Source organism: Marmota marmota, unplaced genomic scaffold, assembly GCF_001458135.2.
Source record: "Marmota marmota marmota unplaced genomic scaffold, marMar, whole genome shotgun sequence".
NCBI lineage: Eukaryota > Metazoa > Chordata > Mammalia > Rodentia > Sciuridae > Marmota > Marmota marmota.
This window is the reverse complement of record NW_026000174.1, coordinates 66,516,330-66,532,661: the sequence shown is the minus strand read 5'-3', so window position 1 is coordinate 66,532,661 and position 16,332 is coordinate 66,516,330. Positions and strand designations below refer to the sequence as shown.

The 16,332-nt window shown below is 59.9% G+C and overlaps 2 protein-coding genes across 11 annotated transcripts in view; one reads left to right on the top strand and one right to left on the bottom strand.

Moving 5' to 3' along the window:
- The window catches only part of Macrod1 (mono-ADP ribosylhydrolase 1), a 142,925-nt gene that overhangs the window by 30,832 nt on the left and 95,761 nt on the right, over nucleotides 1-16,332 (top strand). The gene's annotated exons all lie outside the window — the stretch shown is intronic.
- The window catches only part of Flrt1 (fibronectin leucine rich transmembrane protein 1), an 83,978-nt gene continuing 67,807 nt past the window's right edge, over nucleotides 162-16,332 (bottom strand). For 4 of the 6 annotated variants that reach the window (XM_048789059.1, XM_048789060.1, XM_048789062.1 and 1 more), the window contains one exon: nucleotides 162-9,893. In XM_048789059.1, coding sequence (XP_048645016.1) covers nucleotides 7,820-9,844 — 2,025 coding nt within the window. In that variant the 5' untranslated portion in view covers nucleotides 9,845-9,893 and the 3' untranslated portion in view covers nucleotides 162-7,819. The remainder of the gene's footprint in view (nucleotides 9,894-16,332) is intronic. The other 2 variants (XR_007342477.1, XR_007342478.1) reach the window with 2 other exon arrangements.

Below are 16,332 nucleotides of genomic sequence, written 5' to 3'. Positions count from 1 at the left end.
TTGGTGGACCCCTCTGTGCCAGGTGACCCCTGGCAGCAGAACTGACCCCCGGGGCGCGGCCTGGGGAGGGCCGTGGACAGCCGAGACCACGTGCATCACAGACCCCCGGCCCCGGGCGCACTGGGCTATGGAACCGAGAGTGAGCAACCGTGGTGACTGTAAAAGTTAAATCTTTCTATTTATTTCAAGAAAGGACAAGGAGGTGGACCTGGGCATCTCATATGAAAACAGACAAACAGAAAATAGGACCAAGTAGTTAAATCACATTCATCTCAACATTGAAGTTCAAGGCACCTACAGGAAGGAGGCCCAAGGGCTGTTCGCAGTGCACTTTGGTTGTGTTGTCGCGGTGGCGGGTGGGTGGCGGTTTTCTGGAAACCCCTGTCTGGTGGTGAGGTTGGGAGTGAGGCAGGCGGGCACCAGGCCAGGCACGGCTGGGCCTTGAGGAGCCAGGCCTTGTCAGCCAGCCGGGTCGGACGGCAGCAGGCAGCAGCGGGGGTGGTGCCATCGCTCAGACCCCCCGAGAGCGCTTTGCCCTTCAGAGAAAGAGAAAAAAGAGAAGGAGCGTGCAGCCAGGGGGCCGTGGGGCTGGTTCTACAGGTAGGAAGGCCAGGGGTCGGGGAGGCCGGGGCCGCTGGTGCAGGGACCCTGGGACGACAGAAGAGGCCTCCGCCCAGACTCGGGAGGGACCAGCCTGTCCAGCCGTGCCCCGTGCCGGCAGCCCACCTTCTGTAGCAAGGGGCCTGTCCTGTTCAGCAGGGTCGGGCGACCTCCCGGGCCCTTTCTCCCCTTCAGACCTCAGGGAAGGGCTTACCCTGGCACACTCAGGAGGCTTCTCGTACCCAGCAAGTACATCAGGCGAGGAGGTGCTGAGGGTGGCTGGTAAACACTCACTCTGCAGCTGCGTGGGGGTTGGGGTCCCTTGGCCTCCCTGCTCACACCTGCCTGGTGGCTCCAACAAGCAGAATCACATAAGCCACGGTCTCCCGCGAGCCTGTGACCACAGCCCGCTACCTCCCGGCCTTCAACATCATCTCTCCCTACTTCTCTCTCAGATGACAAAGATCCAGTGCCCAGGCCTCCCCACAGTTCTTAGCCTCTTTTAGGAGCTGGAAGACAGCAGGGTCCCTATCTATGCCCTTGAACCTGCCCGGGATGCCCTGTGGGCTTCTCCGCCGAGGCTGCTGGCAGGCGGCTGTGCTGGGTTGTGGGGGAATATCTAAGGCTACTTTCAGGGTTGTGTGTGTGTGTGTGTGTGTGTGTGTGTGACTTCCCCCTTGAGGCCCAGAACTTTTGGAGGAAGGGACGAGTCGTGAGGGGTGGTCTGGAACATGCCAGCACGTCTTCCATCTGGGCAGGTGGGAGCTACTCAGAACCCCTGGCTCTGGGGAGATGAGCCGGGCACCCCAGGTCCACCGTGGCTTTGATTGTCGGTCATGTCCTGTCTGGGTCTGTCTTGAGAGGGCCTGACGGGTTCCTCCAGGAGGGCTGCAGGGTGCGGGTTCTTGGCCAGGGCGGCGGGCCCTCTGCTGCTGTACTGCCTCCAGGCAGGGCAAGACTTGGAGAAGAGAACCTGAGTCACCCACGGGGCCGAAGCCTTGCTGGATCTCACGAATCCACGGCTCCCCCTCGGGCTCAGGCTCAGCCTGGAGATGCGCAAGATCCGCGGCAGAGTGGGGTGAGCCGCTTCCAAGAGGAGAAGTGCCCGGATGAGCCCCTCTCCATGCCAGGCCACCAGAGCAGCAGGTGTAGGACAAGAGGAGCCTGTTGGTGGCCGACACTCAGGCCTCAGGTGCGGAGCCAAGGGGGCAGGCGGGAGGAGGACATGAGAGGAGCCTGCAGGAGAAGAAAGGATTTCCGGCGCTCCCGTGTGCCAGGCACTGTGTGGCCTCCATGAGCTCCTGAGGGCAAGGGGCTTGCACCCAGGCCCTGCCGGGGAGCAAGGGGACCTGGTCTCTCACCCATTGGCCATCCGAGTGGGAACTGTAGAGATTGAGGCCCGGGGAGCAAAGACCTTCCTGCAAGGACCCCCTGGGTGGGGGTGTGGGAGGTCAGGGGCCTGGGCGCAGGGCCAACGGGGCCCGCTCCAGTGGCTACAGTGCCTCGGGGTCTGGCCTTGGAGGAAGTGGGGCTGGCCAGCCCATTCATCTGCACACTGCCCTCAGAGTGCCCACTCTGAAGCGGGGCACTTCAGGGATGAAACTTCACTTCAGCTTCCAGAAGCTGGAGCCGCCCCAGGGCCGAGAACTGCCCTGGCCATGACGTCTCTGGGGCAGAAGAGAAGAGGTGGGGATCCTCCCCCATGGTGGCGGGGGTCTTGGGCACACCTGGCAACCTCCCTTATGGTGAAAGAGTGGGTCCGACCCCAGGAATAACAGAATTTCCCAAACTAGAGAAAAACCATATATTAAAAATGCCAAGGCTGGCGGGGAGCACAGACCAGAAGGGGGCCGGGCAGGAAGGGGGTGGAGAGCGAAAGGGATCTTTTTGTCAGTTTTTTTTAAAAAAGAAGCCAATGTAGATATTTCAGGCAACTACTTGGAACATTTCAAAAGAATCGTAAATGCTTAAAAACACAGAGTGAACAGTGCCCCAGGCGCCGTCAACTGGCCGTGATGGATGGATCAGCCAGCAACCTCCCGAGTGCGGTGGTGGCTGTGGGGAGGCTCAGGCTTGAGAGAACAGGCCCCGGGGCAGCCTAATCTGGAGCCAGAGGGCCGGCAGGTGGCCCCTGTCAGCCCTCATCCTCACTTCCTGCTGGGGAAGCAGTGGCCTGTGTCTGTGCTTCTCCTGATAGGTCAAGGCTGGAACCAGGGTCTTGTTGTCAGCCCAACCGGGCTCTAACAGGAGAGTGTCTGCCTGTCCCCATCTAGAGCTTGAATGCTCCTAGTGACGGGAAGCTCACTGCCTGATTCCCTTGTTGGGCCAGTGTCTCTTTTCCCTGCCTTCGGTTTTCCCTAGTGGTTGGGCTACCCTTTCCCTGTTCCCAGGGAGCAGGTCCCAGAACAGCAGTCCTACGAAGCGATAGCACCAGCCGCTGCTCCACGGCATGGCTCGTTGCCCTGAAGACACACAGAGTCTGGAGGGCAGGGCCAGAGTCTCAGGCTGGGGGCACGGACAGCTTCTGAAGGACACTGTGTCAGCCCTCAGAGACCCCCAGCTCTCCAAGTTGCCCAGAAGGAGCAGACAAGCCCTTGCCCCTTCAGCCAGGCCCAGAAAAATCCCTGCTGTGTGGACTGCCCCTTGGGACAGGTCCATAAACCACAAAAAATCCCCCTTTCCCTTCACCTCCAAGGAGTTTAATCTCTCCTAATCAATTTAGCAGACTCGCTTGGTTGTAAACGGTAATGATTTGCATTTTTGAGCCTTTTTATCCCTCCTTAAGAAAAAAAATGCCTCCTCGTTCTGCATTCTGGAAGCCCGAGGACTGCTTGTTAGTGCTGGCCCTGGCGCCCCGCCAGCCCGCGCCAGCTGCCTTCACCTGCACTGATTTCAGGATGAACAGGGGAAACGGTGCATGGGACGCCCTGCGGACCCTGGCACGCCCTGGCCCTGACCCTGGGGTCTGGTCCTGGGGCGCGGCCACCGTGCCCTGCGGAGCTCACTTCCCTCCCCCCCCCACCCCGCCCCGCTCCCCGCCTGCCGCATCCAATTTTCCTTGTTGTATTTTTCATAAGTGAGAGGCTCAGAAGCCCCGTCCTCCTGGCGCGTTCCGCAGGAAGCAGATTTCTGGAGTGGGCTGGCTTTGGGGCTTGAGCTGCTGTTGGCCAGGGTGGGATGCGTCCTGAGGGCGTCCAGCTCCTGTTCTGTCCCCTCCTCAGTGCTGGCTCTGGGGGAGGGGCTCCGGCTGGCCCTCGGTCCTGGAAGCGCTGCCCATCACGCCCTGCTGCAGGCTCAGACTCACCCCTCGACCCTGCAGGAATTCTCCTACCTGCCTTGGGCCAACTAGAACCTTCCAGAATCAGTGGATGGGAGGGGCCCCACTCGGCCTTGGAGCACCCTGCTTTCCTGAGCGAAGCTAGACCCTGCCCCATTGCACCCTCTCCCTCCTTCCTGGGCCCCTGGGGAAGGTGGAGGGACTCGGGGCCTGGGGAGGGTGGGAGAGCGGCTTGCAGGGCAGAGTGGGCTTGGGCAAGGAGGGCTGGGCCCTTCCTAGTCCCTGCCGTGTTCCAGTGAGGGTCACCTTCCCTGCCAAAATTGCCCAGAGCAAGGAAGGAGCAGCGCCCCGCTTCTGCCCTCAACCCCAGCCTCCCGTCCCTGGTGGGAGAGGCAGGAAGGGCGACCGTGGAGGCCGGCCAGGAAGCGGAGCCCACTTAGTGAAGACAGGCTTCCGAGGCAAGGGGGAAGCGGGAAGGAAAGAAAGGGAGCTTTTGATGCACATCATGTCTGCAGAATTGAGTATGACTAATTAATAGATTTTATTCTTAGTAATCTCTTAAGCATTCCATACGTTGGGCCCCGCGCCTGAGCTGAGCTTACAAGAGGCCTCATTCGCAAAATGCAAATGACACGCGGCCTGCTGCCTTCGCTCCTTCCTCGCCTGTTCTTTCCTTTCCAGTTTTTTTTTTTTTTTTTTAGGGGAAATTTAAAGGAAAATTGCCATGTAATAGAAAAGAGATCCCAATCGCCACGTCTAATTACTATGAAGGGTAAACCACTTGACCAGAGATGTGTCGGGGTTGCTTTTGTTTAAACCTGAAACCTGTCTAAATGCCACAACATACACTGGTCCATGCTGGGGCCACTGAGGTGGTTCTGGCTGGTGGAGGCCACAGCTCAGGGTGGTGGTGGGCATGTAGCAGCCCGCGGCAGGGAGGTCTTCGTGGGCCCTCGGGGTGTCGTCACCGCACACTTCTAAGCGGGGAGCTGGGCACCAGGCCCCTCCTCCCTCTTACAAGGGTTGGCCAGGTGAGGACGGGGCTCCAAAGGGGACTTGGCTTCAGCCACCCTCTCTGGCTTGGGGGCCCTGGCAAAGCAGACACTTGGTGGCTTGCCCTTAGAAAGGACACTGTGCAGGTCAGGGACAGAAAGGACAAGAAAGGATCCTAGAGGGGGCCTAGGGCCCTGGCTGGGTGGTCTCCACCTTCACCAGCATTAGTACCCTCTTGGGGGTGGGGGGTGCCTCTCCTCCTGTGGGGGCCCATCAGGCAGACTCTGGTCTCTCCAGCCTGGTGTGACAGCCAGGGGAGCAGACCCATGTGGTCCTCGGGCTGGGTGCTCTGCCTGGGCAGTCGGCAGGGCTCTGGCAGGCCTGGGCCTGCTCTGTGGGAAGGGAGGGAGCTTTGCCACCCACCTGCTGCTCTCCGGCACTTGGGCCCTGGGCTCCTTCCCTGCCGAGCAGGGCCTTCTCAGTAGCTCTCAGAGGCAGGGCCACCTGCCACCCCTCAATGGCTTCCTGGCCATCAAGGGGGATTACCTGGCCTTCCCTGGGGCAGGGAAAGGAGATGGGAGACCAGGTGAGCTAGGGACAGAGCATGCTGACACTGCCATCTCACAGATGCAGGAGGGGTGACTTGGGGACCTGCAGTGGGGAGGCCAGAAGGGCCCGAGACCCTTTCCTGGGACCCTGGAAGATGCATTGCTTCAGAAATACAGAGCCCTGGGACTTCATCTCCCTGGCTAGTGCCATGTACCTGGCCCTCCTGTGAGCTCCCATTTGTGTTGGGGGGGTCCCCTCTGGCTCCTCCGTCTGGGGCAGCTGGCTGCAGTGGGGGGGGTGGGGACTGATGTGCACACAGACCTGAAATTAAGGCTCGGGAAGCTTCTCTCCTACCTCCTTGTGTGGGAAAGGATTCAGGCAGGAAAAGGGAACAAAAATGGTCTCCCTTAAACAAACCCTGCCATGCCCTGGGCACTCCCTGGGGCTGGAGGATCCGGTCCCTGATTGGTGGGCGACGGCTTGGACAGCAACAGGAGCCTGGGCCCCATTCTCCTCCCCTGGAGCAGCGGCTGGGTCCACTTCTTTCAGCCCCACCTCTTCGCTGAAGAGCTGCTCAGCTCTTTTGATGTCCAGCGAGCGGACAGCACCCGGCACGTCGTGGGCAGCCCTCTGAATGCTGCTGGACTCTTCTTCCGGCCTTTGCTTTGGTCAAAGTGGCAGAGGCCTTTGAAGGTGCCACTGCCAGGAGCCAGAAGCCTCTCATCCTCCTGCCCTCAAGCCAGCATCTCTTCTCTGATGTCCCTTTTTCCTGGTGCAGGGCAAGTGGCGCTTTGACCAACAGTGACCCACGCTTCCGAGCACGGGAAGCAGCAGGCCTCAGAACCCGGGCTGCGCTTCCCTCCTCTCCAGGGCCGCTGCCCGCGCTTCATCGTCGTGTTGACCTCGGAACACTGTCAGCCGATAAATGATGGCAGCATCCCTTCCAGAGGGAGGAAATGAAATCCCAGCTCTTCTGAGGGCCCCGTCAGAGCCTTTTTGGAGGCTGGCATTTTTAAAAAGAAATCTGGTCTCTCATTCCCGAGAACAGAGCCCCAGGTGTGGAGGCTGATGTCTCCCAGTGATTTTCTGAAAATGTTCTTTTTCTGGGCTTTGTTTGTGCAACCGTGGAAACTAATAGATCCAGTCAGCTGATTTTATATTAGCTATCAGTCCCTGCACTAATGACCTGCCCCAGGAGGAAGCACGTAGGAAACGCTATTGAGATGACTACATCTATTGCGGGGGGAAAAGAGGGGAGATGAGGGTCCTGGCAGACCAAGAAGGCTTTTCTGTGTATCAGGAAGGAGCGTGGCCCAGCTCTGGCCACACTGAGATGGAATGGAAATGCAGGTCCCCGTGCCCAGCTCCTCCCTCACCCACCCCACTGGGACACACGCCTCCGCCTCTGGAAACAGCAATACCCTCCACCCAGGCTGAGGCTCCCCCCTCCGCCTACTCCCATCCCCAACACGTGGTTTTACTTACTCAATGATTTCTAGGAGAAAGCAACATTTTTGCAATTCTATTGTCTCAGGAAATGGTAAGAACTGACCCAAGAAGGACTTTAAGGACAGTCTATGCGGCTCTGTCTACCCATCTGGACTGAGAGACGCGACACAGATAGACGGGCAGACAGACGCACCTCCAGGTGGCAGGGAAAGCTACAGCTTCCGTCAGGGCGTCTACGGAGTATGCTGCATGGAGCTGAAGAACATTCAGCATGGGAAAAAAAAAAAGCTGGATTTTTTTTTTTTTAATCGACTACATTAACTGTTCCAAGAACGCAGTGGAAGATGCCGTATTTCTGCAAATCTGTAAGGGAAATGGCATGGGAAGAACCAGGGAAGAGGTTTCAGGACAATATCTCCATAGCGAAAGATCTCTTCTTCCCCCGTCTCCTTTGTGGGGGTCCCAGAATCCTTCCATCACATCGTGGCCAGCGAGGGGCTGGCCGTAGAATCGCTGCATGCGGGCTTCGGATCAGCTGCTTCTCCCTGACGGTTCTTTTGTGACGGCCCTGAACAGAGCGCGAGGTGTCCACAGACGTTGCACAGGTAGTATCTTCCCAGTTCAGGAAAAAATATCCCCAGCCCAACCCTTTCTGCAGTTATCGTCTTTAGCCTTCCCTTCCCCAACTGGCGCGACGTGTTGTAAGTCACTCTCCAGCAACGCGGAATCCCCTCCTGCCTTCTATTCGTTTAGAGAAAAAAAAAAAAATTTTTTTTTTCACTGTCGTGTTCTACAAAATCAGTGACCCTCCCCAAACTTGGCCTTCTGCCAGACGGTCGTCATGGACCTTCTCTTCCTTGCTCTCTTGGGTTGCAGCGGGCTGGGCGGAGCCTGTCACCACCCCGGGTCGGCCTTGGGGACGGGGCTGGGCTGGGGCTGGGGGAGCCGGCCTCAGGTGTAGGAGTAGTCTATGTCGGGGATGCCGCCTTCCCGGTAGCCCCGCGTGGTGCCGTAGCCGATGGTGTGCGTGCCCTTGCAGAGGCTGCTGCCGTTGGAGGGGAAGATGGTATGGACCACGTACTCCTCTTTGGCGCGGTAAGGGTTGATGGGCAGCATTTGCAGCCCCGGGCCACGGATTTCCAGAATGGAGTTGTCCTTCTTGGTCCCCGACTCCATATAGTCGTCCTTCTTGCGGCTGCCTCGGTGGTAGGCCCTGTCCCGGGTCAGCAGCTCACCAGCCCGGTGCACGTACCAGCAGATGGCCCCCAGGACCAGGAAGAGGAAGACGAGAGCCACGGCCCCACCGATGATGCCGGCCAGGGGTAGGCCTGCCACGGGGCCGGCGTTCTGCTCCTGGTTGAGCGTGGTGGTGGGGCCGTAGCTGTCGGCCGTCTCTGCCTTGGCACACACCGGCGTCTCGTCGGCCGCGTAGGTATTGCTGGTCTCCATGGTGACCATGCAGATGATGTAGGTGGACTTAGGCTCCAGGGCTGTCAGCAGGTACTCGGTCTTGTCCCCCTGCACCAGGGTCTCTGTGATGGAGCCTACGGCCGGGCTGTGGCCCAAGCGCAGCCAGCTGAGCCGGAAGGAGGAGGCAGGGAGCGTGGCCTTCCACGTGATGCGGATGGAGTCAGCCGTCAGGGGCTTCACCTGGATGACCAGGGTCTTGGCACCGTCACCCGTGGCCATGGGGTAGTCGATGTTGGAGTCGGGGAGGCGCAGCCCAGGCCTCTTGGCCTTGAGGGTGAAGAGCGAGCCCTGGGGCGTGGTGGCGGAGGCGTGGTTGCTGGCCGTGGTCTTGGCCGCCGCGTTGGCCGCCCCACTCTGCGACCCTGTCTCAAAGCACTCGTCCATCTCGCTGGTGATGTCCTTGATGGCCATGCCGCGGACCTTCTCGGGGCCCTGGCACATGAGGCCCCGCACGTTGACCACGGCGGCCCGCGCCTTCACCCAGTCCCGCAGCCACATGAGGTTGCAGCCGCAGAACCAGGGGTTGTTCCGGAGCAGCAGCTGTGCCAGGTTCCCCAGGTCGTCGAACAGGCCACGGGGCAGCGTGGTGAGGTTGTTGTTGGACAGGTCCAGCCGCTCCAGCTCGCGCATCTTGGCCAGCGTGTTGTAGGGGATGTGGCTGATGGCGTTGTCCTGCAGGTAGAGCTTCTGCAGGTGGGCGCTGGGCAGGTTGAGGGGCGGGGCGGCCAGGGAGTTGCGCACCAGCGAGAGCTCCGTGAGGTTCTGCAGGCGGCTGAAGGTGTCGTCGGCGATGCGCTGGTTGGCCAGCAGGTTGCCGTCCAGCACCAGGCGCCGCAGGCTGTTGAGGCCCTTGAAGGCGTGCAGCGGGATGGTGGAGATGCGGTTGTCGTCCAGCCGCAGCTCCTCCAGCGTGTGGGGCAGCCCCGAGGGGATGCTGCTCAGGTGGTTCCGGCTCAGGAAGAGCAGCTTGAGCTGTTTGCTGTCGGCAAACGCGTCCTCCTCGATGCTGACGGTGGACACGGAGTTGTCGTCCAGGTGCAGCTTCTCCAGCAGCGGGATGCGGGCCAGGGAGTCCCGGGCGATGGTGCGCACGTTGTTGTCCTGCAGGTGCAGCTCGCGCAGGGACCGGGGCAGGTTGATGGGGAACTCGTCCAGGTCGTTCTCGTACAGGTAGATGACCTGCACGTTGGCCTTGGTCTTGAGGTCCTGGGGGATGCCCGCGTTGTTGATCTGGTTGTTCTGCAGGTACAGGGTGGTGGCGTCGTCGGGGATGTCCGCGGGGATGGAGGTGAGCCCCCGGTCGTTGCAGTAGATGAAGCCATTGTCACAGCGGCACACAGAGGGACAGGTGGTGCTATCGATGACCTCCGTCAGGAAGGCGATCAGCCCGTAGCAGAGGAACAGCCAGTCCCGCAGGTCCATGGTGGCCGTAGTCATCACAACCGTGGCCGTGACGGTGGTGGCAGGTGTGGTCGTGGCGGTGGCAGCAGGGTGTGCCACCACCATGGTGGACGGCTGGGGGAGCCGGGCCCCACCTCACCTGGAGCCTCAACACCTGCAGAGAACACAAGACAGGTGACAGGAGGACACAAGATAATGACAGCAGCCTGAGAAAGGAGTGGTGTGCCCAGTTGCCTGCTGCCGAGGGGTCATCGAAGTTCGTCCGGCAGCGCCATGCCAGGCTTAAGGCCCAGGTGGGCTCTCTGGCTGAGGCTGGGCTCAGTAATATCGGCTAACGCAGCATCCCCTTCCAGGAGCTAAACTGGCACTTTCTGCTCCCGGGTGTCACCGGGAGGCTTGGGGGAGGTTAGTCCCAGCCGCCAGGCTGCAGCCGGGCCTCTCGCAAGATTTCATGCTAAGCCACTTTTATGGACCCTGCTAAAGGTGCCGGTCAGTGTGGAGGGGTGGACTCGGGGCATGCTGTGTGGACTTGGAGCCGCCGTTTCCCCCTGGAATGGAGAGCGCCCAGGGTCTGAAGGGAAAGCTTTTGAAAGAGCTCGCAGGGGGTGTCGCTGGGACCTGGCAGCTGCGTCACTGGTGGGTGGCGAGCGCCGAGCTTCATTGTCTGGTGGCAAAACACCTTCTCCTGCTTGTCGCTCGTACACTTTATAGACAGAAGGAGAAGGTGTCAGCAGAGCGGCTTTCTTGTGTATTTACAGAAATCACTTGTTACAGAGGCGCCTTCCCGGGCCCCGCATTCTGTGCTGAGTGGGAACTCATTCCACACCTTGCCCCTTCCCCATCCCCAAACTTTCAGCTCTTCAGAAAAGAAAAAAAAAGTGTCTATGCCTATCTAGATTTCTCTCTCTATATATATATATCGGCTTTCTTGCATTTACAGGAATGAGACAAATAAGCAGGGAGGCGGCGTCTGCACGCTGAGGGAATTGTCAGCAAGGTGTAATTCCAGTTTTCACAAATGGAAAAATTGCGGCGTAGATTTTTCTCATATTATTTTACTGTTCATAGTGGTAAAAAAATCAATTAAAGAGAAATTATCTTTCCGTCTCAGTAGGGTAGGCGTCTCTGTACAGCTGGCAAAGGTCTACTGGGAAACTCCGGGGTCGTGAGACTTTCCATGGTGGGACATGATGGCTTCTCAGGCCTGAGCCAAGCCTCCAGCCTGGGAGGGCCGCCCAGAGGGTGGAGGAGAGCCAGCACCTTGCTCGTGCCACAGTGACTGAGTGTCTTGTTCCCCTACCAGGCCAACCCTGTCTGTTCCTGGCCGGCTACTCTCTCCACCCTGCAAACTCGTCTTCACCGTCCAGGACCCAGTTCTGCTAAGTCCTCCAAGTATCCCAGCGAGAGCGTCCTTTGCTCCATCCACCCACTTGTCCATGCTTCCATCTGCCAGTCCATCCACACATCCAGCAATCCACCATATCCACCCACTCTCTGTCCACCCATCCACTTGCCCACTGATCCATCGTCCATGCTTCTATCCATCCGTCCGTCACACCTTACTGAGCATCTACCATGTGCCAGCTCCTTGGGGCCCCATTCGGTGGGCACAGTAGCTCACACTATAATACAGACTTTGCTTAGATCTTTCTGAATTTTTAAGTCATTTAATTCTCCCAGCAAACGTGAAATCAGTGTTCTTTTTTTTTTTTTTTTTCTGTCAATACTGGGAGTCGAACCCAGGACCTTGCCCATGCTAGGCAGGTGTTCTGCCACGGTGAGCCACATCCCGGCCCCCGTGCCCTTCTTATTCACATTTAACAGGTGAGAAAGCCAAAGTTTAGAGATGTCGACTTTCTCAAGGCTGCTTGAGACGTGAAGGGGAGGCCCGGCTCTCTGGGTCACAGGCTGCAGCCCCTCATTGCTGGGCTCGCAGCTCTGAGTGTGGTGTGCTGTGGGCGCTTAGTGTTTTCATGCCCCTGACCAAACTGTGGTGTTAAAGGCAGGTCCTGTGGCCCTGTGGCCCTATGTGGCTTGGCTTTAGTGACCACCCAGGATGGGAGGGAGCAGGCCCTGAGCTGTCCTTGCACCCTTAGGCTCCTCTGGTATCCACATGGACTTCCACTTGGCCAGGCCAGCAGAGCTCCCGCCTGGCCCTGGCGTATGCATGGGCCCCTCTTAGGGCCTTGGTGGCATAGAGCTTTGTCTATGAGGCGGACCCAGTTCAGGTCCTGTCTGGAAGCAACTGAGGGCGAGGGAGGGGCGTGCAGGGTGCAGGGCCTGCCCCAGAGCTGGAGGGCGAAGAAGCCCCAGCCCAGACCAGGCAGCCAGGACCCCAGTGGCCCCTGCTCACATCTCTGGAGACTGGGGATTGGCCTTGGCTTCCCGAACACAGAGCCCAGCCCCCTCTTCCCTGAGCTCCCTGCTCTGTGTGGTGTGGAAAGCTACCAACGTCTCTGTTGTCTGTTTCCTTGGTGACCCAGGAGGCCCTGACTCCCAAGCCGGTCTCTGACCCCTTCCTTCTCCTAACTCCCTCTGATCCAAGCCTTGCCCCCTGTTCTCCAGCCCCTTCTGCCCTCCTGGGCACCCAGAGTCACCTGGAAAAGTCCTCATGTCACCGCCCCCCCCCCAAAGCCCTCTAAGACCCCACGGGAGCCTGGTGTGGTGGTGCCCATGCAATGCCAGCAACTCAGGAGGCGGAGGCAGGAGGATCACAAGTTCAAAGCCAGCCTCAGCAACTTGGCAAGGACCTAAACAACTTAGCAAGACCCTGTCTCAAAATAAAAAATAAAAAAGGGCTGGGGATGTGGCTCAGCGGTCGAGTGCCCCTGAGTTCAATCCCTGGTACAAAAAAAAAAAAAAAAAAGTCCTCGCCTAGGGGGCAGTGCCACAACCCAGCAACTTTGTGTCTTCTTTGCTGCTGTGTCCCCTGGGCCCATTGTGTAGACGAGGAAACTGAGGCATGTGAGACTTGGCCCTGTCCCTGGCAGGGGGTGGTGGAGCCTGGACTCCACCCTAGGCCTCTATCACTGTGGGACCTCATGGCTTGACCAGAGTGCTCTGCTGGGGACGAGTCCCCGCCTGCCCTGGGACAGTGGTGGCGAGCGGGGCCGGAGCTGAGGGCTCTGCGGTGCCTCCTGCCTGCTCAGCCTGTGGTGTAAGCAGAGCAGATGGATACGTGGGCACCCAGCCCTCACCTCTCATTGCCTCTGGGACTAGAAGGGCACCCACCAGGTCACGGCAGAGGACAGTCTTGAAGCAGAAGATGGCATGTGGCTCGGGCAAGCCAGCCTTCAGGGCACAGGGACGGGTGAACCCTCAGGCCAGGCCTTGCCTGCTCCTTCTTCCCTGGTGACAGGTGCAAAGGCCCAGGGGGGGCACCTTGCCTGACCATCACCTTCACACAGGTCTTTGGTTCTGTTTTGCAAGGGACCAGGCTGGGGCTCTGAGCTAAGGGGCCTGTCCAGGGTCACAGCCCGCCCAGGCTGCCAGCTCCCCTTTGGGTAAAGAGCCAGGACCACGAGGGGCGTGGAACCTGTCCCGGGGGCTTATGAGTTGGGAAGGCGGGCGGGCGGTGGGGCCTGGAGCCAGGAAGACCCAGACCCACTCAAAGGCCACCTATCCTGGTCTCTGGGATCATGTCTGAGCACTGCTGCCCAGGCCCCTGCACCTGGCCTGAGGACACACACCCTCCCTGGTCTGTCACTGCTGAGTCTGGCGTGAGGGACCCCGTGGCTTCTGCCCTTGGCCGTGGCGGGGCAGACTTATTAAGGCCAAGGCCAAGGCCAACCCACATTCTCTGGCATGGATCTGTTCCTGGCACCCGCTCAGCTCGTGGCCACGGTCTTGAGCCTCCAGAGGCCCCGGCGTCATAATAGAGTCTAAATTGCACCTTTCAGAGATGCGTGATGGATAACCGGGACGCGCGGGAGGCAGGGACCCAAGGCCTTTCCGCTCCTCCGTCTGCCGGCTCATCCATCTTGGCCAGAGTCTCCCCTGCCGCCCCCGTCCCCAGGGCCAGCCTGGAGAGTGAGCCCTGGGGCTCCAGGAACAGGGGAGCCTGGGGAGGGGAGGGTGTCAGCAGGTGGCACCTCGCCAAGGAGCCCTTAACTGCCCGGGCTATTCCTTCTTGTTGTGTGTTTGGTAGTTTATGTGGCCATCAAATTAAACCTGGTAAATGGCCCATCTTTTACGGGATCACCTGTCATCGTCGTGCACATCCGGCAGACTCCACTGAGGTGTGAGTTATGACCTGCCGGCCGGGTGACTGACAGCTGTGTGCCACTGGTGGTGGAGGAGGGGAGCCACAGATGACTTAGGCTGGAGGTCCCCCTTGGCTGAGGGGGGCTGCACTTCATGCTTGGTGCTCTATCTGTTGCTGGCTCCCGCCACTTTCCAGGATAGACAGTTCTGGGTTCAAGTCCTGCCTCTGCCACTTAACAGGCTGTGTGGTTTTGCACACCTTGCTTGCACCCTCTGAGCTGCAGTTTCCTCATCTATACATCGGAAACTTACAAATGAGAGGACGATGAGTTGATACTCCCAGAAGCTCCTTGTAATGCAGCCTGTGTGTCCTTGACACATAGATTAAAAGCTGTTCTGGTTCTCTGGCTGCCCCCTACCTGCTCATGGGCACACGGGGCTAGTCTGTGGGGCCCCTTCTTCACCGACCTGCTCCTACTTGACAATGGGCATGCTCCCCATTGGCAATACCCTCCCCCACTGAGTTGGAAACAGTGACCCCAAGTCTGGGCCACACAGAGCCAGCAGCTGGTCCCAGCAGCACCAGGCCCTCCCGTGTGGCCCCAGCCCCTGTGGGAGGCTGCCTAGGCCCAGGGTGGGGAGGGACCTGCGGCCCACGGTTGGGCTCTTTTCTTGGAACCCCTGGAATTCTGACGTGCCACACTGCCTCCAGCAGCGCCCCTGGGCCCTTTGCACATGCTGTTTCTGCTCCTGGGCCATCATTACCCTTCCCCTTGTCCCCACAGGCCACCTCATTCTGCCCCAGGCCTTGACTCCACTGCCCCCTCATGAAGCTCTGTGGGCTGCAGCTGGCCCGCTCCGCTCCTGTACCCCCTGCCTGGAGCAGCAGGGTCTGGCAGCACCTGTCACTGTCCACCAACTGGATGGGTACCCAGTTGTCACCCCTGGCTTCCAGGCTCCTGCTCTGTCGTCTTCCCCAAATCCTGCCAAGCCGGGACTGGCAGAGGCCCCAGGGAGTAGGGGTGAGCCCCCTGGACACCTACTCTGCCGGCCTGGGGGGACAGCGGCGCACTCCTGCAGGAAGCCAGGCTGGGCCGGAGCCCGGGTCCCAGCTGCCGGGCCCAGCTCTCCTTGTTTACCAGTGAAGGCAGCTCATCCGGGGACCTCCTGATGTGGGTCCCCAGAGGAAACAGGGAATTCTAGGTTCACTGGCCCCAGGAAGGAGACGTGGGAACTAGAAAAGAGCAGGAGGTCCTAGGAGCAGGGTCCACAGGTGGCGTCCCCACCCCGGCTCTCGGGCCTCACTGGTGCCATGTTGTGGAGGCACCACCATCACCATCCTGGGAGGGTGGTGATGGCGGGGTGTTAGGTGGTGCACGAGGCCCAGGCCCTGACTGGTTTGGAAGGGGAGCTTCTGCACCCAGGAAGAGCCCAGGGCCTCCTCTGAGCCGGGCTCCGGGCAGCTCCCACATGCCTTTTCCTCAGAAGGAGGCCAGGGCAGGAGCGGAGTGGGGAGGAGACCCAGCCCCTGAGGCAGCTGGTGGCCTTGGCACAGGAGGTGCTGGGCGCTCACTTCTTGCCAATAATGCCTGGGGCTCCCCATGCCGGGGGTGTTGTGGGTGGACGCCCTGGTCAGGGGAGCCCAACCCAGAGGCCTGAGTCCACTCCAGTGCCAGGAGCCTGCGCTGGCCTCTGCCAGGCCTTTCCCCACACATGGTCCTGCAGACAGATCGGAGAGGGGCTCAGAGCACTCAGGGCAAGCTGAGAAGCCCACGTGTTCCAGACACTGGGGTGGCACCTGACATGTGGCCCTCCTTCTCCATAGTGCCCCCCACGTGGGGGCCTCCCTTGGTGCCTTAAGTTCCCTATACACCTGGCCTGGGCAATGCTCCTCTTTCCCTCTCCACACAGCCAAGTCCCGCCCGCCCTCCCTCCAGGCCTCAGCCTTCCCTGAGCATGCTGCCTCGAATGTCGGGGCCCCTCCTGAACCCACAGCACTCTCACCTACCTCTGTGACGTGGTGCCCCCCCATTAAACCCTGAGGCCTGGTCCTCTCCTCTCTCCAGTGTCCTTCGCAGCTCCTGCAGCTGCGCTCAGGGTGCACAAGACCCTCTGGGGCCGCTGCTGAGCAGGGGGGGCCAGCAGGCTGTCCTGGGAAGCCAGGGTCGGGGGCCTCAGAGGGGGCCAGTAAGAGAGGGCGCGCATCCGGCCCCCTTAACATTTTGGTAGGAAAATAAACACGTGCTCACGACTGTGAGGCTTTGAAGCTGCGGAGAGGAGGCTGGCGGCCACCTCTCTCCACCTCACTCCTTCACACTGGCCTGTCAGGCACTGCGCCTTCTCTGCCAACCCTGCTGGCCAGCCCTTGGCAGTGGCCTGGTGTTGGCCTG